General features: G+C 44.9%; 1 protein-coding gene across 2 annotated transcripts in view; it reads left to right on the forward strand.

The window, feature by feature from the left end:
• The first annotated feature begins 1,317 nt into the window (after positions 1 to 1,317).
• CTNNBL1 (catenin beta like 1) overlaps positions 1,318 to 23,910 on the forward strand; it is a 47,166-nt gene continuing 24,573 nt past the window's right edge. The window contains exons 1-10 of one of the 2 annotated variants that reach the window (XM_015647686.2): positions 1,318 to 1,410; positions 8,742 to 8,930; positions 11,130 to 11,236; positions 12,098 to 12,237; positions 15,836 to 15,933; positions 18,123 to 18,216; positions 18,941 to 19,032; positions 21,544 to 21,616; positions 21,888 to 21,946; positions 22,616 to 22,764. In XM_015647686.2, the coding sequence (XP_015503172.1) occupies positions 1,381 to 1,410; positions 8,742 to 8,930; positions 11,130 to 11,236; positions 12,098 to 12,237; positions 15,836 to 15,933; positions 18,123 to 18,216; positions 18,941 to 19,032; positions 21,544 to 21,616; positions 21,888 to 21,946; positions 22,616 to 22,764 (1,031 nt within the window). In that variant the 5' untranslated portion in view covers positions 1,318 to 1,380. Of the gene's footprint in view, positions 1,411 to 7,315; positions 7,596 to 8,741; positions 8,931 to 11,129; positions 11,237 to 12,097; positions 12,238 to 15,835; positions 15,934 to 18,122; positions 18,217 to 18,940; positions 19,033 to 21,543; positions 21,617 to 21,887; positions 21,947 to 22,615; positions 22,765 to 23,910 lie in introns of those variants that run through there. The other variant, XM_033519114.1, reaches the window with a different exon arrangement.

The following is a 23,910-nucleotide window of genomic DNA, read 5'->3' on the forward strand; positions in this document are numbered from 1 at the left end:
TCACTGAAGATTTTTGCCTTCCCCCAGCTCCTCCCAGAGCTGTTCCACTCAGCGGGAATGAGGTGGAGGGGAAACCTCGTGGCAGGAACAGGAATATTCTGTGTGTCCGTGGATGGTCAGTTCTTGTCCCACGGCTCTGTGTGTGTTCTCCACCTGCTTGTTTGGTTATCCCTGGATAGGGGTCAAGCTTCCCAGTAGCTGCATCCTGTTCCCAGAATGTGCCAGTACCCCTGGAGGGTCTCCAGATGTGGTGGTTTCACAGCTGGGGAATTATGTGAACACTCAATACCCCAAAGCCAGATAAGCTAATAATTATCTTCTATTTATCTCATCTTTAACATGCAGATTTGTTGAGTTAATTTTCCCATGACCGATCTCCTATATTTTCTTGGAACAATGGGGGATGTGAGGGACTCCTTCAAAAACATTATATATTTTTTTAATTTTCTGAGATTTCTCAAGCCAGACTCCTGCTGAGATAACTGCGTAATAGCTGCAATCATTATGAAACATTATTTTAGCTCAAAACTGTTTTTTAAAGCATAGTTGAAATAAATTCAGTAGGATTTTGGCCGAGTTGCCTCTCTCCTAATTACTCTTATTTGTTAAACTGAGAAATGCCTCAGTCTGTCTGGGGTTCTGCATCTTGTGGAATTACAGAGCGATTTGTCACGACCTCAGCATACAGGGGCTGTCACGTCGCTGCTGCCGCTCTCAGAGCCCGGTTATTGGGCTGTTCTCAAGGTGACAGCGGTTAATGACACCGGGTATAAATAGAAATGTGTTGTCAATAAACGCTGGCAGCAGCCGCCCGCATTCCCGAGCGCGGCTCAGCCCGGGGAGCGTTTTTAGAAGGTTATGGGAAATGTGTCACGAGAAAACGCCGCTCCTCGCTGTCCCCGGGGGTGGCTGCAGGGGGGCTCTGCTGGCTGTCGCTTCCCCCGCGGGTGACAGCAGCGCCCGGCTCCCGGCGGGGACGGGACCCCCGCTCCCCCCTTCGCCCGTGGAACCGCCTGCTCGGGCCAAGGAGGGTTCTCCCCTCACCGGGGAGGGGTCTCGTCCTCTCCCTGCCCTGTGGCACCGGGGGACAGGCGGGAGTCCCCGAGCCCTGCCCTGGGACCCCCGAGCTGTTGGGTGGCCCCGCCGGGGCTCGCACCGTGGGGTGGGGGTCGCCCCGCTCCGCTCCCGTTCGCGACAGCCCCGCGCTGCTTTACGATAGCGTGGCGCTTCCCGCCTCTCCCTTTCCGGCAAGGCCCCCTCGCGTCGCTTTCCGGCAGTGTGGCATCTCGCCACCCGTCCTCCGCTGCCTGCCTTACGGCAGGTGTCGCGCGACCCCGCTGGTTTGCGACAGGTTCCCGGTGGCGGGGCCCGGTGGGTGCGATGGACGTGGGGGAGCTGCTCAGCTACCAGGTGAACTCGGGAGGTTGGGCCATACTGGGGGTGTCGCGGTCTCCTGCGCTCCGGCCACCGGCGCGGAGGTCCTCTCGTCCGTGGCCCCGCTGCGGTGGCAGCGAAGCTGCTTCAGCTCCGGTGCGGCCGCGGGCCTGGGGCGGCCGCCGTGCGGGGCCTGCCCGGCCGCACTCGGTGCGCTCGCACGGGGTCTGGTTAAAGTGTCGCTGAATTCTGGGGGTCTCTCCCGCTCTTCGGAACAGCGGTGCCCGGTGGGACCCGGTTACCGGGGGTTTTGCCGGTGTCGTTTCGGGCACAGATGGGCAGATTTGTGCCCGCCTGTGCCTGGAGCGAAGCCTGAGCTCGTTCCATAGCTGTTCTAGCATGTCTTTTTCTCCCTATTTTATGACAAAACCCATTTAATTTCACGTTTAACAAAATATTTTTTAAAAGTTTTCCTTATAAGAAAACTCCTTACTTCCTTTGCCCTGCGGTCATTGATTGCTCGTTGTGTGCAGGTATCGAGTGCGTTGATTTATTGTCCCAGGAGCAGATTTCAGGTGTTCCCTGTGAAACAGGGAATACGAGTGTGAACTGCAATGACATTTTGATATCTTGGCTGGGATAGTGTTGGGCTTTACTTCAGTTCCCAGCCCGGCATGCAGCCATGGGGCTTCCTTGGATGAGGAAAACACCCTGAGACATTTTCAGGCGTGTGAGTGTGGCCAGGTCTGCTCCTGAGCCACAGAATTCCTTGGGGAGCTCAGTGCCATCCTGGTGTGCCTCATTCTGTGGGGCACAGAGGTGAAGGGAGGGTCTTGCTGTTCACCCCATGTTTGTGCTGTGAGAATCTGTTGTTTGGAGATGCTCAGGGAAATAGGGAAAGTTGCTATGGGTTTGAGAAGTTTCTCAGCAGCTTTCCCAAGTGTCTGGGGCATGGCTGTGGGAGGAGTCTGTCTTTGAGAGCTCCACTAGATTCCTCCTTGCTCTGTCTCAAGCATCCTTCCACATCCTGCTGCATTCAACAGCAGAGCCTTGCTGGTCTGAGATCTACTCCACTTCTGTATTTCTCTATCTTTTTAAAATGTGATTTTTCAACATCAAATTAGAATTTTCATTTCTTACATTCCTTTGATTCTTTTGCCTTCTCCACCCCATCTGGGGGTTGGTAATGTCATCCCTTACATGTCTGGGATGCAGGTTAAGGCACAGAGAGGTTAACCTGAATGAACTTTGACATTTTTTTTACCCAAGTTCCAGTTTGGGGTTTTGTTAGTTGGTTTTTCTCTTCCTCTCAAAATGTCAACACCCCAGGATTCCCTCCACTCTGGAGGGAAGTGTCCATCCACTTTACTTTGCTCACTTGAATTTTATACAGCTTTCCCTTGGATGAGCTTTCAACGCGGCAAGGGGGTGATTGCTTGTGACAGCGGGAACTGTATTCTGTTGAGGTAAAGAAACGCTGCTTAGCTGCAGGATATCGAAATTTTAATTTAATTTCTTGCTGCTGAAATCATTCTTAGCTGCAGGGAAAAGCATTCTGCAGTTTTCAGCCAATTGCTGAAATAGTTCCTGAAGGATTTGTCTTGGCTCTTGCTCTCCTGGGCTCTCACCTGAATGCAGGTGGTTCTTGTGTCACTAGCTGAGGTGATGCTTTAGTGAGCATTGGAAGTCAGTGGTGCTGAATTCAGACCTCCAGAACTGGGTACAATGGTGAATACAGGTGAAAAATGTGGAGGAGCAGAAGGCAGGTAAATAGCTCTGGTTCTGAGAAAATGAGCTTCCCTTTTGTGAGGGCATTTTTGGCTGAGAGGTGGGGAAAATTAGTTGGAAATAGCAGATTTCACTGCCTCTCATCCTTTGGGTCAAACTCTGCCTTTGGAGAGGGTGGCCTGAAGAAGATAGCCAGGGGAGGGTGGCTTTGGAGCTCACCCAGCAGCTCCTGGCCCACTCCAGCCCTGGATTTTGAAGCTTCCATGCTCTGGGCTGAGCTTGGGCTGTTTCAAGGTCTCCTTGGTTGTCCTTGTTGCAGGGGTGGTACTGGCTGTCAGGTAGGTGGTGTGGTGCCTTAGCTCTCTGATTTTAATCTCTTGCTGCAAATGAGTTGGTCTTCTCAACCTCCCTCAGCACAACCCAAAATAATTACTTTCCTCTTACACTGTTTTGAATTTTCTCCTCTAAATGTGTAATCTGTGCCCTTGCTTCAGCAAGAAGATGTTCTCCCTTGGAGCCAATCTTGGCGTGGAAGACTGCAGGCACCATGCCACCAATTCAGCACCAAGTGTCTGCCAGAACAGGAAAAGAAACCTCTTGTAACAAAAAATACAATTAAACAGCACCTGGCCGTTTATACAAAGCTCAGGAATCCATAAACTTTACATGTTGCTGCAAAACAGTTGCAGATGGTCTAAAGTGATGATTAAATATTGCTGCTGTTTGCCCAGATCCTCCGTGTTTGGTCTCTGATTACAGAGGGTAATTAAGAGGACAAAGCCAACTCTGGGGCTATTCCGAGTCCTCTTTCAGTTGTCTTGGGAGGGAATAGGGGAGATTATTTGAATTCTCATTAAAGGCAGATTTCATCACCGTGAGTGATCATTACAAACTGTTAATTTTTTGATGGAATGTCAGTAAAATCAAACAGCAGAAGAAGCAATAACTAACAGGGTGAGATCTGACTTCACTGCGCTGGGCGATCTTCCTGTTGTCTGTCAGGGTTTTAGTGTGGTGCGTATGGGGATGGATCTCCGTGTGTCCATGGGGGCACAGCATCATTTCTGCTACTGGGACAGATAATTTGCTGTGAGTTTCCAAAGTAATGGATCCATCTGATGGTAGGGGCAGCTCAGCTGAGCTGGTTGTTGACTACTTACAACATTATTACTCTAGGAGCTCCGAGCCGACATTGGCTCAGCTGTCTGCCTTATCCCTTGGCTGTGCTCCTGGGAGTACAGCCCCACTCTGTCAGAGCGGTCTTGGTGCTCTCACAGTGTGGCAGGTGAATCTCTAGTTTACTTCCCAATGCATTTGGGAATGTCTTTGACCACCAAACTAGAGGGTGTCAAGAAAGATCCCCGTCCTGCACCTCCCTGATGTGCTCCTTGGCTGGTTAATAAGGGACAGCACAGGGGTTCATTCCTTCTGGAATTAATAATCCATATCCATGTGGGTACAGTGTGCACCTGCCATTGCATTTGCCTCAGTTTGTGTGATTTTGGAGCTTTTGGGTCTCTGAGATTTCTGATTTTCCTGGGGTATCAGTTCCAGTTTTTAGTGCTCAGATCCTGCACCATTTAGAAGTGCTGTGTTCACGCCTCAGGAAGAAAAATCATGGAAAAGTGAGATTGATAGTAGCCTGGTTTATCACAAACATTGGAAACAAAATTAGGAAGTCATTGAAGATTCCTCTGGAGATTAGGATCCCAAACTGACATCTGCTGTGCTGCTTTCTGAGTGGCTCTTTGGAGCAGGCTGGGAGGTGGGCACAGAAGAAGCTGCATCATTTATGAAGATTTATTTCAGATTTCATTAACAAAAAAATTCTGATCCCCACAGTAACGAGGTTACTTACAAAACAGATACGTCAGTAATATGAAACTCCTGAGTATTTCTTGAGTAATATGAAACTACTGAGATCCCTCTAAACCTTCCTCATGTTTAGCGAAGGCTGAAGCAATCAGGATTCTGAGAAATGTGTGTTCTGATTTTGTGGGGTACTTAACCCTGATATTAATGTGCAATCAGTGCTCCGAAGAATCCCAGGGGTGCTGGCAGATTATTGTGCTTTGATTTAGGACATTGTTTCCCTGTCCCTCGTGGTACACGTGTGGGTGCTGCTCCTGCTGCCCACACTGAGGGCAGGCTTGGTCTTACCTGTGTCAGGTGTGTCTGGGGAAAATACCCAAAGGCTGGGCCCCAGGGAGTGTCAGCTCAGGGTATGTCAGCTAACAGACACAACCAGTACAGGAGGACTGCAAGAGAAAGGGAAAGATAATTCTCCCCTTCCCAATTACCAGCTTCTGTTTACTTTATCATATTTTATAAACAGTAGCTTTTTTTAAACCCTTTTGTATTCATTGGTTTTTGTGTGGTGCTATCAGTGTTAGATTTAAATGAGAATGCCTACTGAATAAATTACTGTGAATGCCCTGCATTCAACAGGAACAGAATTAGGCTTAGCTAACAAAACAATTGAAAAATGCTTTTCTTGTGCATTTTCTAATGAATTCCAACTTCTTGCCAGATTCACCTTAGCACAACTAAGTAAAAAAACCCACATTTTGTTTATCAAATGATTAACTTTCTCTTTGCTACCAGAAAGGCAGAATTTGTGCAGATGTCTGTGAAGCTGTGGAATTGGTTAAATAAATGTGTTTGGACACGATCTGTATGTTTGCTGAGCGAAATGCACCAGGCTTGGTGCAGCAACCTATGGGCTTAATTCTTGCTGGTTGGTAACAGTCCTTTGCAAAACACAAATGCAAACCCAAGATGAAAATCAATGAACAGAAACTAATGCCTGCCTTAAATCAGTTGTTCATGACTGTGCATCTCTTGTGGAATGAGCAGGACCCAGGTGTTCCACTCGGGCCGTGGTTTCCTGGCTTTAATAAGTGCTGGTTGGGAACGGCAGTGTTCTTAGCAAGGTTTTGCATATCATCAATAAGGAGAGGCAAAGCCTTAATGCCTGCTTAATAGCGTTTGCCCGGAATTCAATTACTGCCTATTGCCAGGCTGCTGGCAGCGTTAATGATCGCACGCGGGGCACTTCCATGATTTATCATAATGATTCTGCTATGTGTTAGAGACGCCTCTCCCAGCAATGCATAAATACAAAAAAAGGGTAAAATAATTGAGATGGAAGCAAGGGTGTAAATTCTGATCTTGAGGATTGTGTACTCAGAGGAAATGGGGAGAGGTTAATGATGGAGTTTTAATTTAGGTTTTGTTCTGGGATGTAGTCCCTTCCCATGGCGCATTACTTTGCATCTGACAGACCCCCAGCTTCCTTAGCCTCTAATTGCACCTCAGGGTTGCCAGGGGCTTTGGTCCTTTTTAATGTTTAGAAATAAGAGTGAGGAATGAGATTCCAATTCCAAATTAGGAACATCCATAGCAAATCTTGTTGAGATTTCGATGTAAATTTTGGGATTTATGTCACTAATTGCTGTTTCTGTGTTTGTGACATTAATCTGTCAAAGATGGTTTAGGATGAGTAGGGTATTACCAAGGAGTGAATGGAAGGACATAGGAAGGGCAGTGCTCTTTGTGACATCAAGGACATTGAGAGAGGAGTATGGATTTACTGAAGATTTTCCTTGGATGATGTAATTTAGAGCAGCACCTTTTCCTTATTCTTTTTATGGGGTTGCTGGTTGCACAGGGAGTGTTTGAATTATTAGTTGTTGTCAACGACACGTTTGTTTCCAAACGGATCTATGTTAAATTATATTTTAATGTACCTAGAAGATAAGTAATAGGAATCTGCTTAAAAAAAAAAAACCCAATCCACAAAACCCTCCAAGCAAATAAATTTTTCATTTCACAGAATCTCTGGGTATGCTTCCACGTCATGGCTATTGAATTATGAGCTGAGTAACTGCTTTAAAGGTGCATGGAGGCACTTTAGAAGGGTTTTAAGTCAGGAATGTACCATCCGTAATGGAAATGGCAGGGAAGATATAGGGAGAAAGGAGACAGATAACAGAGCTTGAACAGGTCTGCCTGGGAGCGAACAGATACAGCTCTGATTTGTGCTAATGTGTTGTCTGGGAAACTTGATTCTGCATCTTCCCTAAAGTGGTGACAAGGTGGTAACCCTGAAAACAAGGTGATCCTAGCCAGCCTGCTGTCTCGCCTGCTTCTTAACTATAATTAACTCCTCATGTGCTTTTTGGGGCTGAGTGGGGGGGACTTTTATTTTTTTACATCTCCTGAAAGCAGCATTTTCTCCAGAGCATCTTGTCATTGGTACTAGGCTGTGCCACTGGTGCAGCTCGTGGCAGAACTGGAACCACAGCTGGATTCCCTTATGAGCCTGCAAGGTTTATTACCCTCTGCAACCCACAAGTTCCTAACCTGCCAGGGAGCTGGAAATTCCCGTCTTGATGCTCACACTAGTGCCAGACCTGGTGGGAGAATGGCACTGTCACTTATTTCCTCTGCACCTTTCTTTGGATCAAGCAGGAGAAGGATCCCAGTCTCAGGTAAAAGCAGGACCTGTGTTCATGGAAGCCTGATGTGACTTTTGCCATTTTAGACAAAGGGTCTCACAGAGCAGAAGAGTAGGGGCTGCCTGCCAGGTGGTGTTTTATAAATTAAGATGGATGCATGTTAGACCTAATGAGGTTACAAAATCACCTACCAGGTGATTTGAGCAGTAATGTAAAGTAAAGGTATTTTTGTTATTATTTTATTATTCTTGATACATACACTCCTTTTAAATAGCAAAGAATTAACTTTGTTTTGCTATAGTTATAGAGCATGGAGTACTCTTGTTTCAGCTTGGTCGTCCTTCAAAAATGTGAGAGACCAAATTTAATGTCCTTGTAGTTTTTGAGGGGAAAGTTTTTCCTTCTATTGCAAATGCTTTTATCCCTTTCTGCCTGAATGCAAACATGGGATTAGGATTAATGGACTTCTTGTCCTTGGCAAATTACCTTTAATTCTGACAATCAACTAGAAATAGTGGAATGAAATAGTAGGTTGTTCCAAGCAAACTATGATGGTTTGGGCTCTGTTTAATCCAGTGTCAAGCCCCTGCAGAGCTGCAGCAAGCTGCAGTCCTCCTTGTCCTGCCTCCACTGAGTTGGGCTGATTCTGCTTTTACTTGTCAGCAAACTTCAGACAGAAAGATGGGGGTGAAATGAGATGAACACAGGAATTCAATATAATCTTGTACACATTGCAGGTAAAAAATTATCTTTCCCTGCTGTCTGCTGAGCATATCAGTCTGCTGGCTGTGAAATGTGGGGTTGTCTCAGCTGAGTCAGCAGGTTGGGGTTCCTTGATGGGCAGCTGTGCCCCACTGAGCAGGGCTGTTCAGCCACTCCTTGTCTGTGCACTCCTTGTCCTTGCTGTCTATGAAGATATTTCCCTGTGAATTGTGTTCATAGATCAAAGAAGGTAGGATGTTGACACAGCTCTTGGCAGAGGCATTCATCTACTCATGTGATGTTCCACTTCACTAAATTAATTTCCTTTCCAGTTTTCAGAGTTGTTAAGTGTCGTGTAAGCAAATCTTTTAAACAACTTGTAAGAATTTCTTTGGTATGGCTTGTAATATTGGTATTCTGGTTTGCAAGGGTCACAAAACACTTGTATTCATTCACCTTTTATTTCTCTGACTTCAGCCTAACAGAGGGACAAAAAGACCCCGCGATGAAGAGGAAGAGGAAATCAAAGCACGTCGGAAACAAGCCAGTGCCCGGGAGCATGGTCGTCATAGGGAAGAGGAGTCTGCTGCCCTGGAGGAAACTGATGATGAGAAGAAGAAACTCCTTCAGATAATTGAGAGAGATGGAGAAGAGGAAGACGAGGAAGTAAGTCCTCTGGAAAAGGAGAGGCAGTGGAAATAACCAAACACCAAACCCCTTCTCTGTGATTTCCATTTCTTACCATGTAGGTGGTGAGACTTAACGTGATCTTCCTGTGCTTGTACAGCTTCAGTTTGTGGGTTTGCTTTCCTGCCCTGTGGGGTGCTCATTAATTTCATATTTCTCAAATTTATCAGCTGAAGATTCAAATCGGGGGCAAAAGCGAGAGGGCTTTCAAGTCTGATCTCTGTTTGGTCTGAGAATACCCAAATCACCTTCTAAAGTATATTTTTAGGAAACAGTTTCTATGTTCTAACCAATTTCCTGATGATTGTTTTCATCAGTACCCCCAACCATGCAGTTTCTCCCCCTCTTTGTAGCTGTGCAGCAGCAGCAGCAAATAAACAAACATTCTTCTGTACAAGAAAGGTCTTGGGTCAGAGGAGGGGGGTGGCAGCTGTCAAGGGTAAATGATTTCAAGCCTTGGAGACAGAAATCCAATGCTGCATTGGCCTTTCTGCCAAGGGCCAGGGAAAAGATCACTTTATAAATGTGACACATGGATTGGTATAAATCTAGAAGATACTTGCTTCCTGCTGCCCATGTCCTGTTTGATAAAAAAAACCAAGTGATGTTCACCACTACAGAATCATGTAGCTTTGTAAAATATCATTGTCCTTTGTATACAGCATTGCCAACATCTGTCTTTGAGAATCTCCCTCGTGTTTTTGATGTTGAGCTATTGCCATGACAGTTGTGGCTGATAGCAGAGGAAGATAATGCAGGATTTCTGTAGCATTTCAGCTCCAGGGAGGATGGATCGAGAGAAGAATTCTCCTGACTGGCTAGAGTCTTACGGATTCCTGCAGTGTGCCAGTCCCTCATCTTTGTCAAGTGGAGTCCTCCCAGCCAGACATTTTAAAAGCTGAAAGTCCAGTCTTTCTTTAGAACTCAAATATTTTGTTTATTACTTTGGACTGCAGTTAATATAAGTTCCATTAAAATGTGCTTTGTCCCAGTAAATTTGATGGGAAGAAGCTAATCTGTAGGACACTGCAATACTGAATGCAAATTCAATACAAGATATAAAGCAGATCCTAATGGAGATATTGTGGTGATATGTGTTAGAGGAAGCAAAGAATTAAAGGGAATGCAGAGCAAAGCAGTGTCAGCATGTGTGGGTTGAAATCCCACTGCAAGAAGAATGTGCTTTGGGCACTGTAGTATTGATTGGCTGAATGGGGTGGTGACATGAGGGGGATGGCAATGAGACAGGATGGGCAAAGGAACGAAGGAAATCCAATAATAACTGAAGGTTGGGGCTGGTGTTGTTACTGTAATGGAGTTTGCTGAAGAAATGGAGGTTTTCTCTCTCATACCAGATTGCTGCTTAGAGTCACTGACCAAAGAATCTGCAACACCAGCAGCACCTCTTGACTTAATACTGAGCAGGGGACACGGACAAAACTTGGTTTAAGATGGGAGGGTGTCTTTTTTTTGTTTTGAGAGCTTCTCCTAAATAGTGGTTGTAAAACAGTCAAACAGAGGAGAGGGAAGAGGTTACACAGAGAAATCTATATCATCAATTTTTTAATAAAAGAAGTGCATTAAAATCATAAACTAAGGAAAATGTTTGTAGGTGTTAGAGAGGCAGCTGAGGTTGCATTGCTGCTGTACAGTAAATATACAACTCCAGCTGAGAAACACCTTCAGAGCATTTACAAAATAAAGAGAAAATACTAGACTAGAATATTGATTTATTTCTTTCTTTAGGAAAAGGTTTTAAGATAGCAGTGAAAGCTTATCCAAGTGAGGAAAATGTGGAAGAACATAAATTCAGGGCAGTTAAATGTAGACTTACAAAAAGCAATAGCACAAGAGACTTCTGCAGAGAAGCTCTCCATGGGCAGAGGCTGTCAGTGCAGGGTTGCTCTATGTCAGAAGCAAAAAAGCATCAATATGCACTGGTGGTGCTATATAATAGCACCATATATAATAACAGTTATAACAGGTGTAAAAGAGCAGCTCGAGGTCTGAGCTGGAGTGGGTAGTGATGGTGTGTGAGGTGTTTGGCAGCTCTCTGCAGTGAGATTCCAGAGCTGGCTGGAATTCCGAGGGCCCTGGGCCTGGCTGCAATCCCACCACATTGCTGATACTTCTCCAGCCATCCAAAGCTCACTTGTCTGCCTTTTCTGATTTGGTCAGGAGGAACCTTTGGATGAAAGTTCAGTGAAGAAGATGATTCTTACCTTTGAGAAGAGATCCTACAAAAACCAGGAGCTGAGGATCAAGTTTCCTGATAATCCAGAGAAGTAAGACTATGCTTAACTTTTTTTCCTTTGATTTTAGGTGTAAGCCTAAATCAATTGCTGGAATATAGAGATGTTTTCAGTTACATAAGGCTTATGTAACACCAGTTATTGCCTTGTAGTTCTTCTAAATATTATTTGAAACTGACTTTGTTAATTAAAAATGGCTTTGTTGAGACTCTGGTGGGGCCAATATATGGCTGGCAGCACAAAAACCGTCATAAGCAATAATTAAAGGTTTCATCTCATCATTTGTTGTGAAGGTATGTGCTTGCATACCAGCCAGAGGTCTGTGTGGGGAGGAAATAATTTTGTGTTACTCAGTGCTGTGGTGAGCAGAATGGCTGGATGGGTGCAGAAAGCCAGATGTGGTGTTCATGCTCTAGAAGCCTCTTCCTCCCTTCAAGGTGTTCTGTTATTCACATTAAAGGGATTTCTTCCTACACTTCAATACCATTATTTTTTGTCTAGTTTGCTGTCCTTTCCCTTACCCAGATAATTTTTATGGACCTCATTCAACCCATATACTAATATGTGCTAGCTAGGGAAGGTGCAGCACTCTGCAGAATTTATTTTATAAGCAGGTTTTTTCATGTGTGGCTGCAGCATCTTGATTTTAATTTTTTCTTGAAATTCTAGAACTGAATTACAGAATTGGAACAAATCTGCTTATTTACTCTATGTAAGTTATACAGTAAAAATGTTTATGCTGCTGCAAGATTAAACTTCAAGGGGCAGGTGTAGTACAGGGCGGATAGAAATGCTGGTGCCATGTGCACCTGGGATGACAAGTCCTGCCTGGTGTCTCCTGGAAGGTAGTGGTCTCTTCTTGCCTTTTTATGACCCTTTTTTGTCTTGCCTCAGGTTTATGGAGTCAGAGCTGGATTTAAATGACATCATTCAGGAAATGCATGTGATCGCGACGATGCCCGGCCTGTATCACCTGCTGGTGGAGCTGAATGCTGTGCAGTCTCTGCTTGGGCTGCTGGGACATGACAATACAGATATCCTTCAGCTGTTAAAGCAGCTCTCATGGGAGAGGCTTTCTACTGACTTTTCTGTAATCTCTCATATCCTCTTTCCCAGGCTCCTGTAGATGTTTTTCTCCTCTTCCCACCACATTGAATTTATGTGTTGTTTTTTTTTGTTTTTTCCCAAGGAAAGCCCTCTTTGTTCAAGTAATATTGATTCTGAATTTTTTTCAGTGTTGTTATTTTCCTTTCTTGTTTTATGACCCTTTCATCTAGTTTTGTGTGGCAGTGTTAGAGTGTGAGCAGATGAGCAGCAGAGAAGAAGTGACGGCCTGGGTTTAGCCACGATAATCTCAGACTGTGCAAACTTTGTTTTACCCCTTCTTGCTGAGCTGAGCTGTCAGTCTGTCAGCTGTTGGTCATGGATTAGCTCACCACATGCTTCACTTTAGTTTGTAAATGTGCCCTCTTCATGTGCCCATACCTTTAGTTTGGTGTGCACAGAGCTCAAGGCTACAGGTGGCCCCTCTGGTTAAGTACATATCCAGAGACAATTCCATTTCCATGCTCAGTGGGGTCCAGTGTCACTGACCCTGATCCCTCTGTACACCTGTACACCTGGTTCTTGTACCTCTGAAGCTCTGAGGGCATCTGGCAAAGAGTTTCCCATTTGGTAATGTTGATCAAAAACAGTGCCATTTTTTGAGTATCCTGGTGCCTTGATGCTTAGCTGTCAGCTGGGAACTGGCACTATGCCCAGCTCCCCACTGTGCAGCCTGTAAAAACAGACCTCAGCCCACTTTGCTTGTAAAATATTCTACAGCAGATTAATTTGAAAATTTGTTACATGATTTAGGAGATTGTGTGTCTGTGTCCTGAAAATATCAGTGAGTGGAGAGAGCAGTGAAGCCCCATGGAAAGGGCACTGGATGTTGACTTGGGACTCAGGCAGTCCTTTTTCCATTTTTATTGATCCATGGCCTTAGGAAGGTAATTTATTCTTTGCTTCTTTATGTATAAAACAGGAGATAACACTTACCAGCTTTCCTGAGGTGTTTTGGAATATACAATGTGAAAAGGCCTGTTAGTGCTGCATGTTGTAGTCTGATGCACAGATCTTGGTTTTCTTTTTTAGCACTTTTCTTTATAGCACCTTCTATTGAGAATTCATAATTCATTCTTTCTAAATGGGTGCAGTGATCAGAAGCTAAAACCAAAACATAAATATTTTATTGCATGCCAATTCATATTAGAGAGCACTGCTTATGTGTTTGGGTATTTTGACTTGCATTGGGTAGAACCTTGATGTGGTGAATGCTGTTCCCTGCAAAACAGTAAAGCCCACAGCTTCCCTTATCCAAGATCTGCGAGGAAATGGCTCTCAAATAACTGTTAACAATTTATGTTGTACAGGGAGAAGCTCCTCCCATGCAAATCCAATTTCGTGGTTACTGTAGTTTAATTATTTATTTTATACCAGACACCACAGACTTGTTTGTACTGTGCTCTTTTATACTGAATTTCTCATTCATAGGGAAAAAAGGAACAGTGGGAATATTGACTGGGATAGCAGAGCTATTTTCCAGACGAAGCGCGCCAGGGTACAGCTTGCTTTGTCCTGTCAGCCATGGAAAGCTTTGTGCTGGGGTCACTGCTGCTGTCAAAGACTTGTCAGAGTTTCCACAGCGAACTCTTTTTATTTGGTTTGCAACTTGCCTGTCACTGAGTTTACAGGTAGGAATTTGGCCTGAGAACTGCAGTTTTGGGAAAAGTATATTTCTTGTTATAAAACTGCTGAAGTGTTTTGAGCTCCATTGGAAGCAGAGACTGCTGCTGCTCACATACAGGGTAGAAGCACTATTAAAGTGAAGCATCTAGACATAAAACTGAATTGATACAGCTCAGGTTTTCTAATGATATTTTGTTAAAACAAATGGGAAAATATTTTTTAAAATGAGTTCTTCAAGGAGAGAACTAAACAAATGGCTCTTCAGATGTGATTTAAATGTGGTGTCTTGAGGGACTAATGCAAGGAGACAAAAGCAATGTCCAGGGGGAACAAATAATCTGCTGAATGATTCATACAGTTTTACACAAAACATGTGAATGAAAGATGATCACCAACAAGATTTTATTAATGAAAGACATGAACGCTTCAAGCGAGGCTTTGCTTTACCATCTCCTAAATTTTATAGGACAGCTGATACTCTCACTGCAAACCTCAGCAGAAGCTTCCCAGACAGGAATGCTCTGCATGATGAACTCTGCTGAGTTCTTTGCTGTGCACTCTCAAAAGAACCTGGTTCAGTTATCTTTTGTAGCACCCCAGAGACAGCAAAAATCTTCAACTGATTCCTCCCTGAGCTTTCTCTGCCACAAGCTGATGAAATGCCATTCCCTCAATTTGTCTTTGTCCATTATGTATTAACCCCCAGACCACCTTAGTGGTCCTCTGCCTTCCCAAGCCCAGTATGTCAAGGTCTCTCTTTTATTGCAAGTTGCCCGGTGAGTGCCAAAGAGAAGACAAGAATTCCTTCTGTTGACTTGCTGGTTTTGCTCTTGCTGGTGCAGTGCAGTGTGTGATTTGCCTTTTTCACTGCAGTGGCACTCTGCTGAGGTGACACTTGGCTGAAGTGACACCCTGGTGACTTGCCTGCAGCTTGTCCAGCAGAAGGTCCAGGCTTTCTCTTGCAGAGCTCACCTCTCCAGCCAGCCCCAGCACACGGCTGAACTTCACTAGGAAAAGACAGATGAAAATACTTTTCCTGTTGCTGCTTGTGTGTCTGAGCAAATGCACAAATAGGAGACCTGGGAGCCAGTTTTTGTCAGCCTGGGCACTTGAGAGAGATCCATCACAGAGTGGTTATTTAGGACATGCAGAAAGCCACGTCTCTTGCTCTGCCCCTGGGATGCAGGCAGGATTGATCAGTGTGTCTGAGAGAATAGGGAAGTGGGTCTAATGAGCTGGAATACGTCTTGTCGTACAAGGGAGCTGTGCAGCAGGCAGGGGAGCTGTGTGTTATGCAGCCCAGAGTTAATGAGTGAAAATTGGGCTGGCAGAATCTCTGCTGTTCCTGTGAGGGCTGTGGTTTGAGGAGTGTGCTGCCCTAATTGGGCTGGGCAGAGGGGGGTGATGCTCCTGCTGCCGGCGGTGCCCTCGTTAGGGGTGTGTGTGTATCAGGTTAGCAGGGCTATCACTGAGAGCAGAATACCCAAATCACATTATTATAACTCATTTCTCTTTGCTTGTGTTTAGTCTTGACAATGCAAAACGGTGCCTCGTTAGACCAACTCCAGCATGTTTGATTTGAAAAAAATAAGTAACTACCATGAAGAAACAGTAAAATTGCCTGATACAGCAAGCACAGAATCACATTTTTTTTTATCATTCCTAATTGTTCAGATTCCCTAATTTTAGTGCTTGTGGGGCAGGTCTGCTGCAGTAGTCTGTGTGCTCTTGTGTCTGGTATCCTGTGCCCTGCTGCTGTGATTGTAATGCATTGTATCACCTCCCTGGTAATGGCTTGCCAGTTGCTTTGGTGTCGTGTCATGAGCACACTGGCCTAAGAGCCATCTGCTATTGATACTAAATGTGTTTGCCTCCCTGTTAGTTGTCCTTAACACCCAGCACATGTTTCCATAGCTGTGGTTGACTTGCTGCAAGAGCTGACTGATATTGATACTCTCCATGAGAGTGAAGAAGGAGCCGAAGTCCTCATTGACGCTCTTGTAAGTAGGAAACCCCAGATTATTTCAGTGCCACAACATCTGCCTCAGACCAGCCATGAGCACTGACCCACAGTGCTTTCTGCAGCTCTGGTTGTCTTTGCTGCCAACATCATGATGGAGATAGCCAGCAGAAGCCTGTTCTGAACCTGAGACCACAATGGCTGTTTTTGATGAAATGCTAGAGTTTGGGGTGGGTGGTTGCACCATTTGCACGTTGTTGCACCATTTCTTTTTTGGAAGGAACACTGTCATATTGCAAAATTTGTGTGGGCTGGGAGATTTTTTGGTGCAGGGAGGGAGAATGAAGTAATAATATTTGTGACTTGGACAGTGTCCCATTGAAAACAGGAGCTTTGTTTGCATTTCCTTTCTCTTCTGTGGAAAAGGGTGACCTGGGTTCACTCATGGAGAACTGAAGTTTGTGGCAGGGACTGTTACCCAAAGGACAGTGATGCCTCTGTGATTTTTCAGTCTCACCTCTTGCACAGGAGACTGGTTGTCTTCTACCCAGTAACTCTTGTTTCAGGCCCAAAAATCTGGGCTTGAACTGGGGCATTTGTTGGTGATGGTGTGATTTTTTCTTAACAAGTAAAAACTTGAAAGTTTTCATGTAGAAGAGCAAATGAACTTTAAAGGGTGGAGGAGGATCCAGAGGTTAAGGGTCCCTTTTGGCACAGAGTGAACCAACCCAGAAAGTTACCTAGGTGGGTAGGAGATGCATTTGTTGGTATTAAGTGCTTTCTGCACTGTGAACTCTCTGGGTGCCTCTTGGCCTCTGTGGGGGTGAATTTTCCCTTCTCCTGGTGTTTGTGCTGGATGCCTCCTGCTCCCTGGCTGAACAATGGGGATACCAAACCCTCCAGAGAGGTGATGGCCAGCCAAACATGAATTTTACAGGTGTGTCCTACCTTGGAGCTGGTGAATTGGCTGCCTTTGAGGTTTACTATGGCTGTGTCTGGTTCTGTAACTATTGTGTTGAATTTGGAAGACAGGGAATTACAAGTTTTCTTTTGTTTGCTTTGTTTGGCTGCTCTGTTTTTTCCTACAATCCTTCTTGTCCAGTCACTATAATGTTACCTTCCAAAGGTTAATGACAGTGCCCAGAGCCCAGTTCCTCCAGCTGGCCTCTGGGCTGTTGTTAATTACTCTGCCTTGGTGGGGAGATTGCTGGGTGAATGAAATGGGAGAGAGGAGCTGCTAGAGAAGATGTTTTCTATAAAATATGTGGAGAGGTAGTAAATCAAGTGAAGTTCTTTCTCTGTTTTCATTGTCACCAGCTCACTGATAATAGCCTTGTTTAGAGGTTTCATTGTCCTGCTTGAAAGAAGCAGGTCAGGACTATCTTGGGAGAAATGTTTAGATATCTGCTTTTTAGATTACTTTTTTTTTTTAAAGAAAGTAGGTAAAAGGTTGTACAGTATCTGAAGATTGTTGCATTGTTTTCTGAAGCAGCCCATGTATGTGTTTTTTCCACATATTTACTGGGCCCAAAACTGGTTAAGAGTGTTTGAATTGGTAATGTTATTTTGTTTAGCTGTTCCAAGCTCATGTCCACAATGGAAAGTTTGCCAGAATCAAGCTGAACTCTTTCAAATTCCAGTTTTAAAGGCATATTTCAGGTGTGAGCTCTGTGATTCAGGGAATCCCCCCTGCCTGTCTGGTTTTCTTTAACTCACTGAAGTCAACTTGGTGCAGTCATCTTGAGAGGATTTAACTGCAGGACTTCAGCTGGTGATGGTTCAGCTCTTGGGTTTGGATCTGTGGGTGTGAGCATTGTTCTGTCAGCTTTTTGTACTAGGTGCAAGGTCCAGCAGCAATGTAGGCAGGCAGCAGTGACCAGCTGGGAGCAGAGCCGCTCACAGAGCTGACAGTTCTCTTGTCTTGTGGTTTGTGAGCCTCATGCTTCAGAATTCTGAGGGATTATAAATCTGGTTGGTTCAGGAAATAAGAGTGTGACAAGGTGCATGTTTACGTCCTGATGCTTTTCTGTTTAATCTGAAACACAAAACTTGTTTCATTAATTAGGAAAAACATAGTGACAGATTTACATGATGATTCCTTTGCTTTCTCTGAGATTTTACAGCAGGGTTGTTCGTGTCTTCTGATCGTGTCTGGCAGGGTGTTTCCTTCATCTTCTTTTCAGCCTTGTTTCTTATCTTTTTATCTTTCCCATGACCCTGGGGATTTAGGTGGAGGGTCAGGTTGTGGCCTTGTTGGTCCAGAATTTAGAGCGCCTGGATGAAAGTGTGAAAGAGGAGGCTGATGGTGTCCACAACACCCTGGGTAAGTGGCTGCTGCACAACCCCTTGCTCCTTTCTGTGGATTGTACCAAGGGGTGTGAGTTATCCCTTCCTTTCCTTCCTCCTCCTTTTCCCTTGGAATGCCAGCACTGCAGTACAGGATCTGGTGTAGCTTTTATTCAAGCACAGCTTGGAATCACTCATCCTTGGAGCCAGAGTTTGTCCTTTGTCCCATGGCTGCATGAAAGGTGCCACTTCCCAATCCAGTTGTGTTTGGAGGTGCAGATACATGGATCACTGCACTACACCAGAGGCAATCACAGAACCTTTTAGGTTGGTAAAGCTCTCTAAGATCACTGAATCCAGTTATTAACCCAGCACTGCCAAGGCCACCACTAAACTGTGTCCCAAAGTGCCACATCTACACAGCTTTTAAAAACCTCCAGGAAGGGACTCCACTGTCCATATATTTATTATGAACATATCTGTGAGCTATACTTTGTTTCTGTCTTGACAATATATTTAACTTTCAGGTAGTGAATCATTTGCAGTTTATGGAAGGACATAACTGCCTCTGCTCCCTGATCTTTGCACAGCACAGAACCATGGCAGGGTGGTGCCACTGCTGGCAGTCAGACCATCACCCACTCCTTGCAGTCCTTCAGGATTGTAATTTCCTAGGACTGTAAGAATGAGAGAGACTGGAAACATGAAATTTGTAATTTTTGGTGGGGAAAACCATCTGTTTTCTGTGTCTTTCTTCCCAGGAATAGTGGAGAACATGGCAGAGTTCCGGCCGGAGATGTGCACAGAGGCTGCACAGCAGGGCCTCATGCAGTGGCTGCTGAAGAGGCTGAAGGTGAGCTGGTTTCTCACTTTCCTTCTACAGACCAGCTAGCACAAAAACTAGGTTAAGAAAAGCCAGTTGTGCTTGTGTATGTTGTAAAAGCTCAGTTAAGGACAAGAAGTTATTGTTCAGAGTCTATGTCCTCAGCAGTTTTAGTTTAAAAAGACACACTTTGGTCTTGCCTTTAGAAATGGAAACAATCAATCGAAATTGTCTCTTTCATCTTTTCATATGATTCATATATGTTGGATTTCCATGTATGAGATCTGTAGGACTATAAAGGCTGACCAGTGAGAGGGGACACTAATATTAACCATTTAATGGCCTTTGCTTCCCATGTTCCTAACACTTTTTTAAGTGATGTCTGTGTTTAAATGCTGCTGGGGGCAGCTTTTGCTTTGAACTCAACTAATTGCTTTTTAAATTAAAAGCTGCTTTTCATATGCTGCATCTTTTGACAGTGAGTTACAGACTTTAACTGTGTCTTGTGTGAAAAGACGCCTAAACATCCACTGGAAAATACTGTAGAAAAAGAATGGATAGTTCAGCCCTCTCACAGAAATACTGAAGGAAATACAGCAAAGAAATTCTGGCTGTTCTCTAACCTGTCAGGCATTAGTACTTCCCTACTTAAATGATTAGAAAGCCTCTGAAATTCCAGAAATTCTCCATCAGCTGTGTAAGTGCAGGTACCCCTCTGTGCATTTCACATCCTTGTTAGCAGAAGTTATCTGTAATTTCTCACTACAGGTAGTAACATAATTATGTTCTTTGCTTAAAAAGAAAAAGTGAAGTTAATTTTAGTCTTGGCAGGTAGGTACTGCTGCCTGCCTTGGAATTGCTATGGCAGCTGAAAGGCTGAGAAATTTGGGAAAGCAAAATAATCCCAAGTAGGATTCCCCTGCTTGGTGCCATAGAACATGAATGCTCAATGGCATTCCAAGCTTGTGCAGGGTGTCTGTTGTGTTCCCTGGCTGTACTATCCCTGGATTTGGGATGTGGGATGAGGCAGGGCTTTTTCTTACCTGTACAGGGTTATGGGAAGCTAATGAACCCCCCTCCAGGTGTGTTGGCTCTTAGCAGCACATGGTCTTGAATCTCTAGCCCTGACAGATGTGTTTGTGACTAATCCAGCATCTCAGCAGCTGTGTAGAGATACTGTGGAATGTCTGTGGGATAAGTTTAAGATCAGGGTTCTGTCTGGGCAGTGATGAGGACATCTGGCACACAGCACAGGACATGAATTTCTGTTTTCTGACAACATTTCAGGTCTTATAATTGTATTGTGACTGTCAGAGCTGCCTCAGAAAGCTCAGGTGGAGAGCTCCTAGCTCCCTTCTGCAAACACAAGCAGGGTTTGATGATGTGTGCAGTCTTGGGAGATCAGAATGCTGTTTCCCAGGATTTGCAGGGCAGCAGTTGGTCACCCCATGGCAGAAGCTGGCAGGGCTGTACAGCACTGAGCACCTTCCCCTCTCCTGCATGGTCTGCCTGGAGGTGTCATCTGGCTACTGTAAATACTGTCCTCTGCAGAGTTCATTTGGAATGAAAAGCTTCATTAAGAGTCAATATTTGGTGGTGTTTGGGGTCCTCCTGCTTTCCATGTTTCTGTGTGTTGCATGGTGCTTGCACACTGTGCTCTGTTCCATGCCAGCACGGTGGGAGACTGGAGATGCTGCAGGGGGTTGTGTGTTTGGGGTATCAAATGTTGTGTTTTAAGCCTAGGACTTCTGCTTTTTCCCTTCTTGAACAGTGGAGTATAAATAGCTGGTAACTGATGATTTTTAAACTTGTTTTATTTTATGAATCTCAGTAAAACAGGTTGCATTATTATCTGATTGGTTAATGTTCAGTCTGTTTCTGTAGATGAAGCAGCTTTGGCAGCATGCAAAAACATTGGATTCAGTTCAGAATCCACTCTAGGGATTTTTTTGGGGATTCAAATTCAGCATTTTTGTTTCATTATGACTTCTTTAGCATATTTGAGGATGGAGGGAGTATCTGAAATGGAAGTTATGTGATTGTGCAGGCAAAACCCATCTCATTTTCTTCTGACTGTGACACTCTGATCCTCTCAGGAAACTCTGGCAGTTACTATATAATGTTATTGTGATGTATGTTCTGAAATTCTGGTTTTGCTGACAGGCACGGACTTCCAGAACAGAGATAAGTGCCATGCACCCACATAACATTGTGGAAAATATATCACAGGAAAGAGATTCTGTGTGGCAAACAACTGGAAACTGTACTTGGGAGTTTTGAGCCATCTTGGCCAAACCTACCATTGCAGGGCCATGTGAAGGATCACAGTGGAGCTTCTGCATGTGTGCATGAGCCCACATGTACCTCCCATCATTCCTGAATTAGAATTGTTACTGTTTATCACTGAAGGAAAACTGCAGAATTACTGTTGTGTTTTATTTTAAGAGCTGCTCATTCATTTGGTGATTTCATTAATATGTTCTTCAAATCAGTGAGATGCTGAGGGCCGTGCCCTGATGGGTCTCTTTCCTTCCCCCACAGGCTAAGATGCCTTTTGATGCCAACAAGCTGTACTGCAGTGAGGTGCTGGCAATTCTGCTGCAGAATAATGATGGTGAGCCATACCTGCCGTATCTCTGTCAGTGAGGGCAGAATCCAGGCTTCTCTCAGATCACAGCAGGCCTTTTCTGCCTCCAGCTCCCCTTTGCTGGCTTAACTCTCCTCCATGTGCTCCCTCGCCTCCACCCTCTCTTTCTCTGCGCTTTTGTGCTCTGTCAAGCTGTATTGATTTTGTTTGCTGATGTATCAGTGTTAGATGGCTGTAAAATCTGACAGTTAGCTTCATTTTTCTCTCTCTTTTCCCCCTTCCCCCCACCTCTGTCTAGACAACAGAGAATTGCTTGGGGAGCTGGATGGGATCGATGTGCTGCTTCAGCAGTTATCTGTGAGTAATTCCCACATGCCTCCTCTTCCATCGGGAGACTGCTGGGCTGGGTGGGAGGAGTGGAAAATATCTGGGGTGCAGCCCTAGGGGTGCTTCATATTGGGTGTGGCATAGTCCTCAAATACCTTCCATGTGGTGTGTCATCCATGGTCAGTGAGATGAATCCCTTTGGTAAAGATGTTAATGCTGACGTACACGGAAGTTAAATTATTACATTATAATTTCATGGCAAGTTGGTGGTGGGCAGGGTTTGGAATTGGTCCATCTTCAGCATGCTCCACTCCAAGCACAGGGCTGCCTGTGTTTGAGCTGGCTGAAGGTAGTGTGTTCATAGCTCACCTATATTTCTTCAGGCAGTGTTACCTTCAGCACCCTCAGGTATGAATTGTGTAGGAATCTCTGGTAATCAGCTTATCCACATACTTAATTTGCCCTTCCCCTTGCAGGCCCTGTGTATTATCCTTTAAATCCTGCACCAGGCTGCTGCACATTTGTGAGTGCACAGTCAGGGCAGCAAAGGGCAGCACTACAGAGGATGCAGCAGTGACCTGTGTGGTCACTTGATGACACCTGTCAGGTGCTGGAGCTTTTGGGTGCAAACTCTTCACGTGTGTTCTGCAACAGCACAGCCCAACATTTGGGGATAATACTGCTTTCTTTGTCATTCAGGTGTTTAAACGGCACAATCCAAGTACAGCAGAGGAACAGGAAATGATGGAGAACCTGTTTGACTCCCTTTGCTCCTGCCTAATGCTCAGCTCCAACCGTGATCGCTTCCTGAAGGGTGAGGGTCTGCAGCTGATGAACCTGATGCTCAGGTACCTCATTAGCATTGTGATTTCCTTCCTGCTTTTGATGTGCCAACACATGTTCTGGCTAGATATTTGTGGCTGTATTTTAAAACTTCTGTGTTAGGATATTTGTATGTCTTCTCTTTCTTCAGCAGGTAAGTAAGTTGGACTTTCACAGACATAGAATCTCCACTCTTTGTCTTTAATTTTATTTCCTGAGTACTGAGGTTGCCACAGTGGCTGCTGGAAAGTGGCAGATCTTTCATCTGGGTGTCAGCCACAGAGAATGCTGTAGGTCAGGTAAACCCTCTAAGGATTTAAATGACCTCCATGAGGGCAGGAGAGGACCTTTGGATGTCTCTAGGGAAAACATTTTTCCTTTTGTACCGCAGTTCAGTCTCCACTGTGTTGTGTAGCCTCTGAACTGCTGAATTTTTGTGGATGCTGATAAAAGAATTACTTTTGTGAATGGGGCATAAGTTTGCATTTCTTGTGCTGTGCTTTGTCACACCCTGAACCTCTGAGGTTTCTCTGCTCTTGCTGCCTGGCACTGAGTTGTGTCTGCTGGGCTGTCTGGCTCCCCAGAGCTGCGGGAGGGCACAGCGGGCTCTGTCTGGCTGTCCCCAGAGTGCCAGGCTGTGTGCTGGCGGGTTAGCAAGCACCAGCCAGGAATGCTGAGCTCCTGCAGCTCAGGGCTGGGGAATGTGCAGCAGCAGGGAACCGAATAAATAACCCAACGTGGATTATTCAAATAGGAACACTGGGTTTTCTTGAGGCTAATTAAGGAAAAGCTCCAAAACTAAGAACGGGAGGGAGGCCTCCCTCTGCCTGGAGTCCTAAGCTGCTAAACCAGCCTTGCAGAACTAATTAGTTGGAGTTCTTGTGCCATGTGGGTGGGATTCAGTGTTTGGATTTTTAAGAGCTTTTTACCCATTTTTTGACTCTACTGTTTAGCACTCTCTGCACCAGGATCCCAGCTGGAAAATTATGACAAGAGGAAAATTTATCCTTGGCTGCATTTTGCCCCCCACAGTAGTTGCAAAGGGGTTGGGAGGAACAGAGTGTGATGGATCTGTCAGCAGCAACTCTGTCTGGTGGACAGAGCTTCCAAGGCCTCAGTCAGTGGATTCTGCAGTTTGAGTGGAATTGGTAAAGCAACAGTGGAAAAAAACT

Source organism: Parus major, chromosome 20, assembly GCF_001522545.3.
Source record: "Parus major isolate Abel chromosome 20, Parus_major1.1, whole genome shotgun sequence".
NCBI lineage: Eukaryota > Metazoa > Chordata > Aves > Passeriformes > Paridae > Parus > Parus major.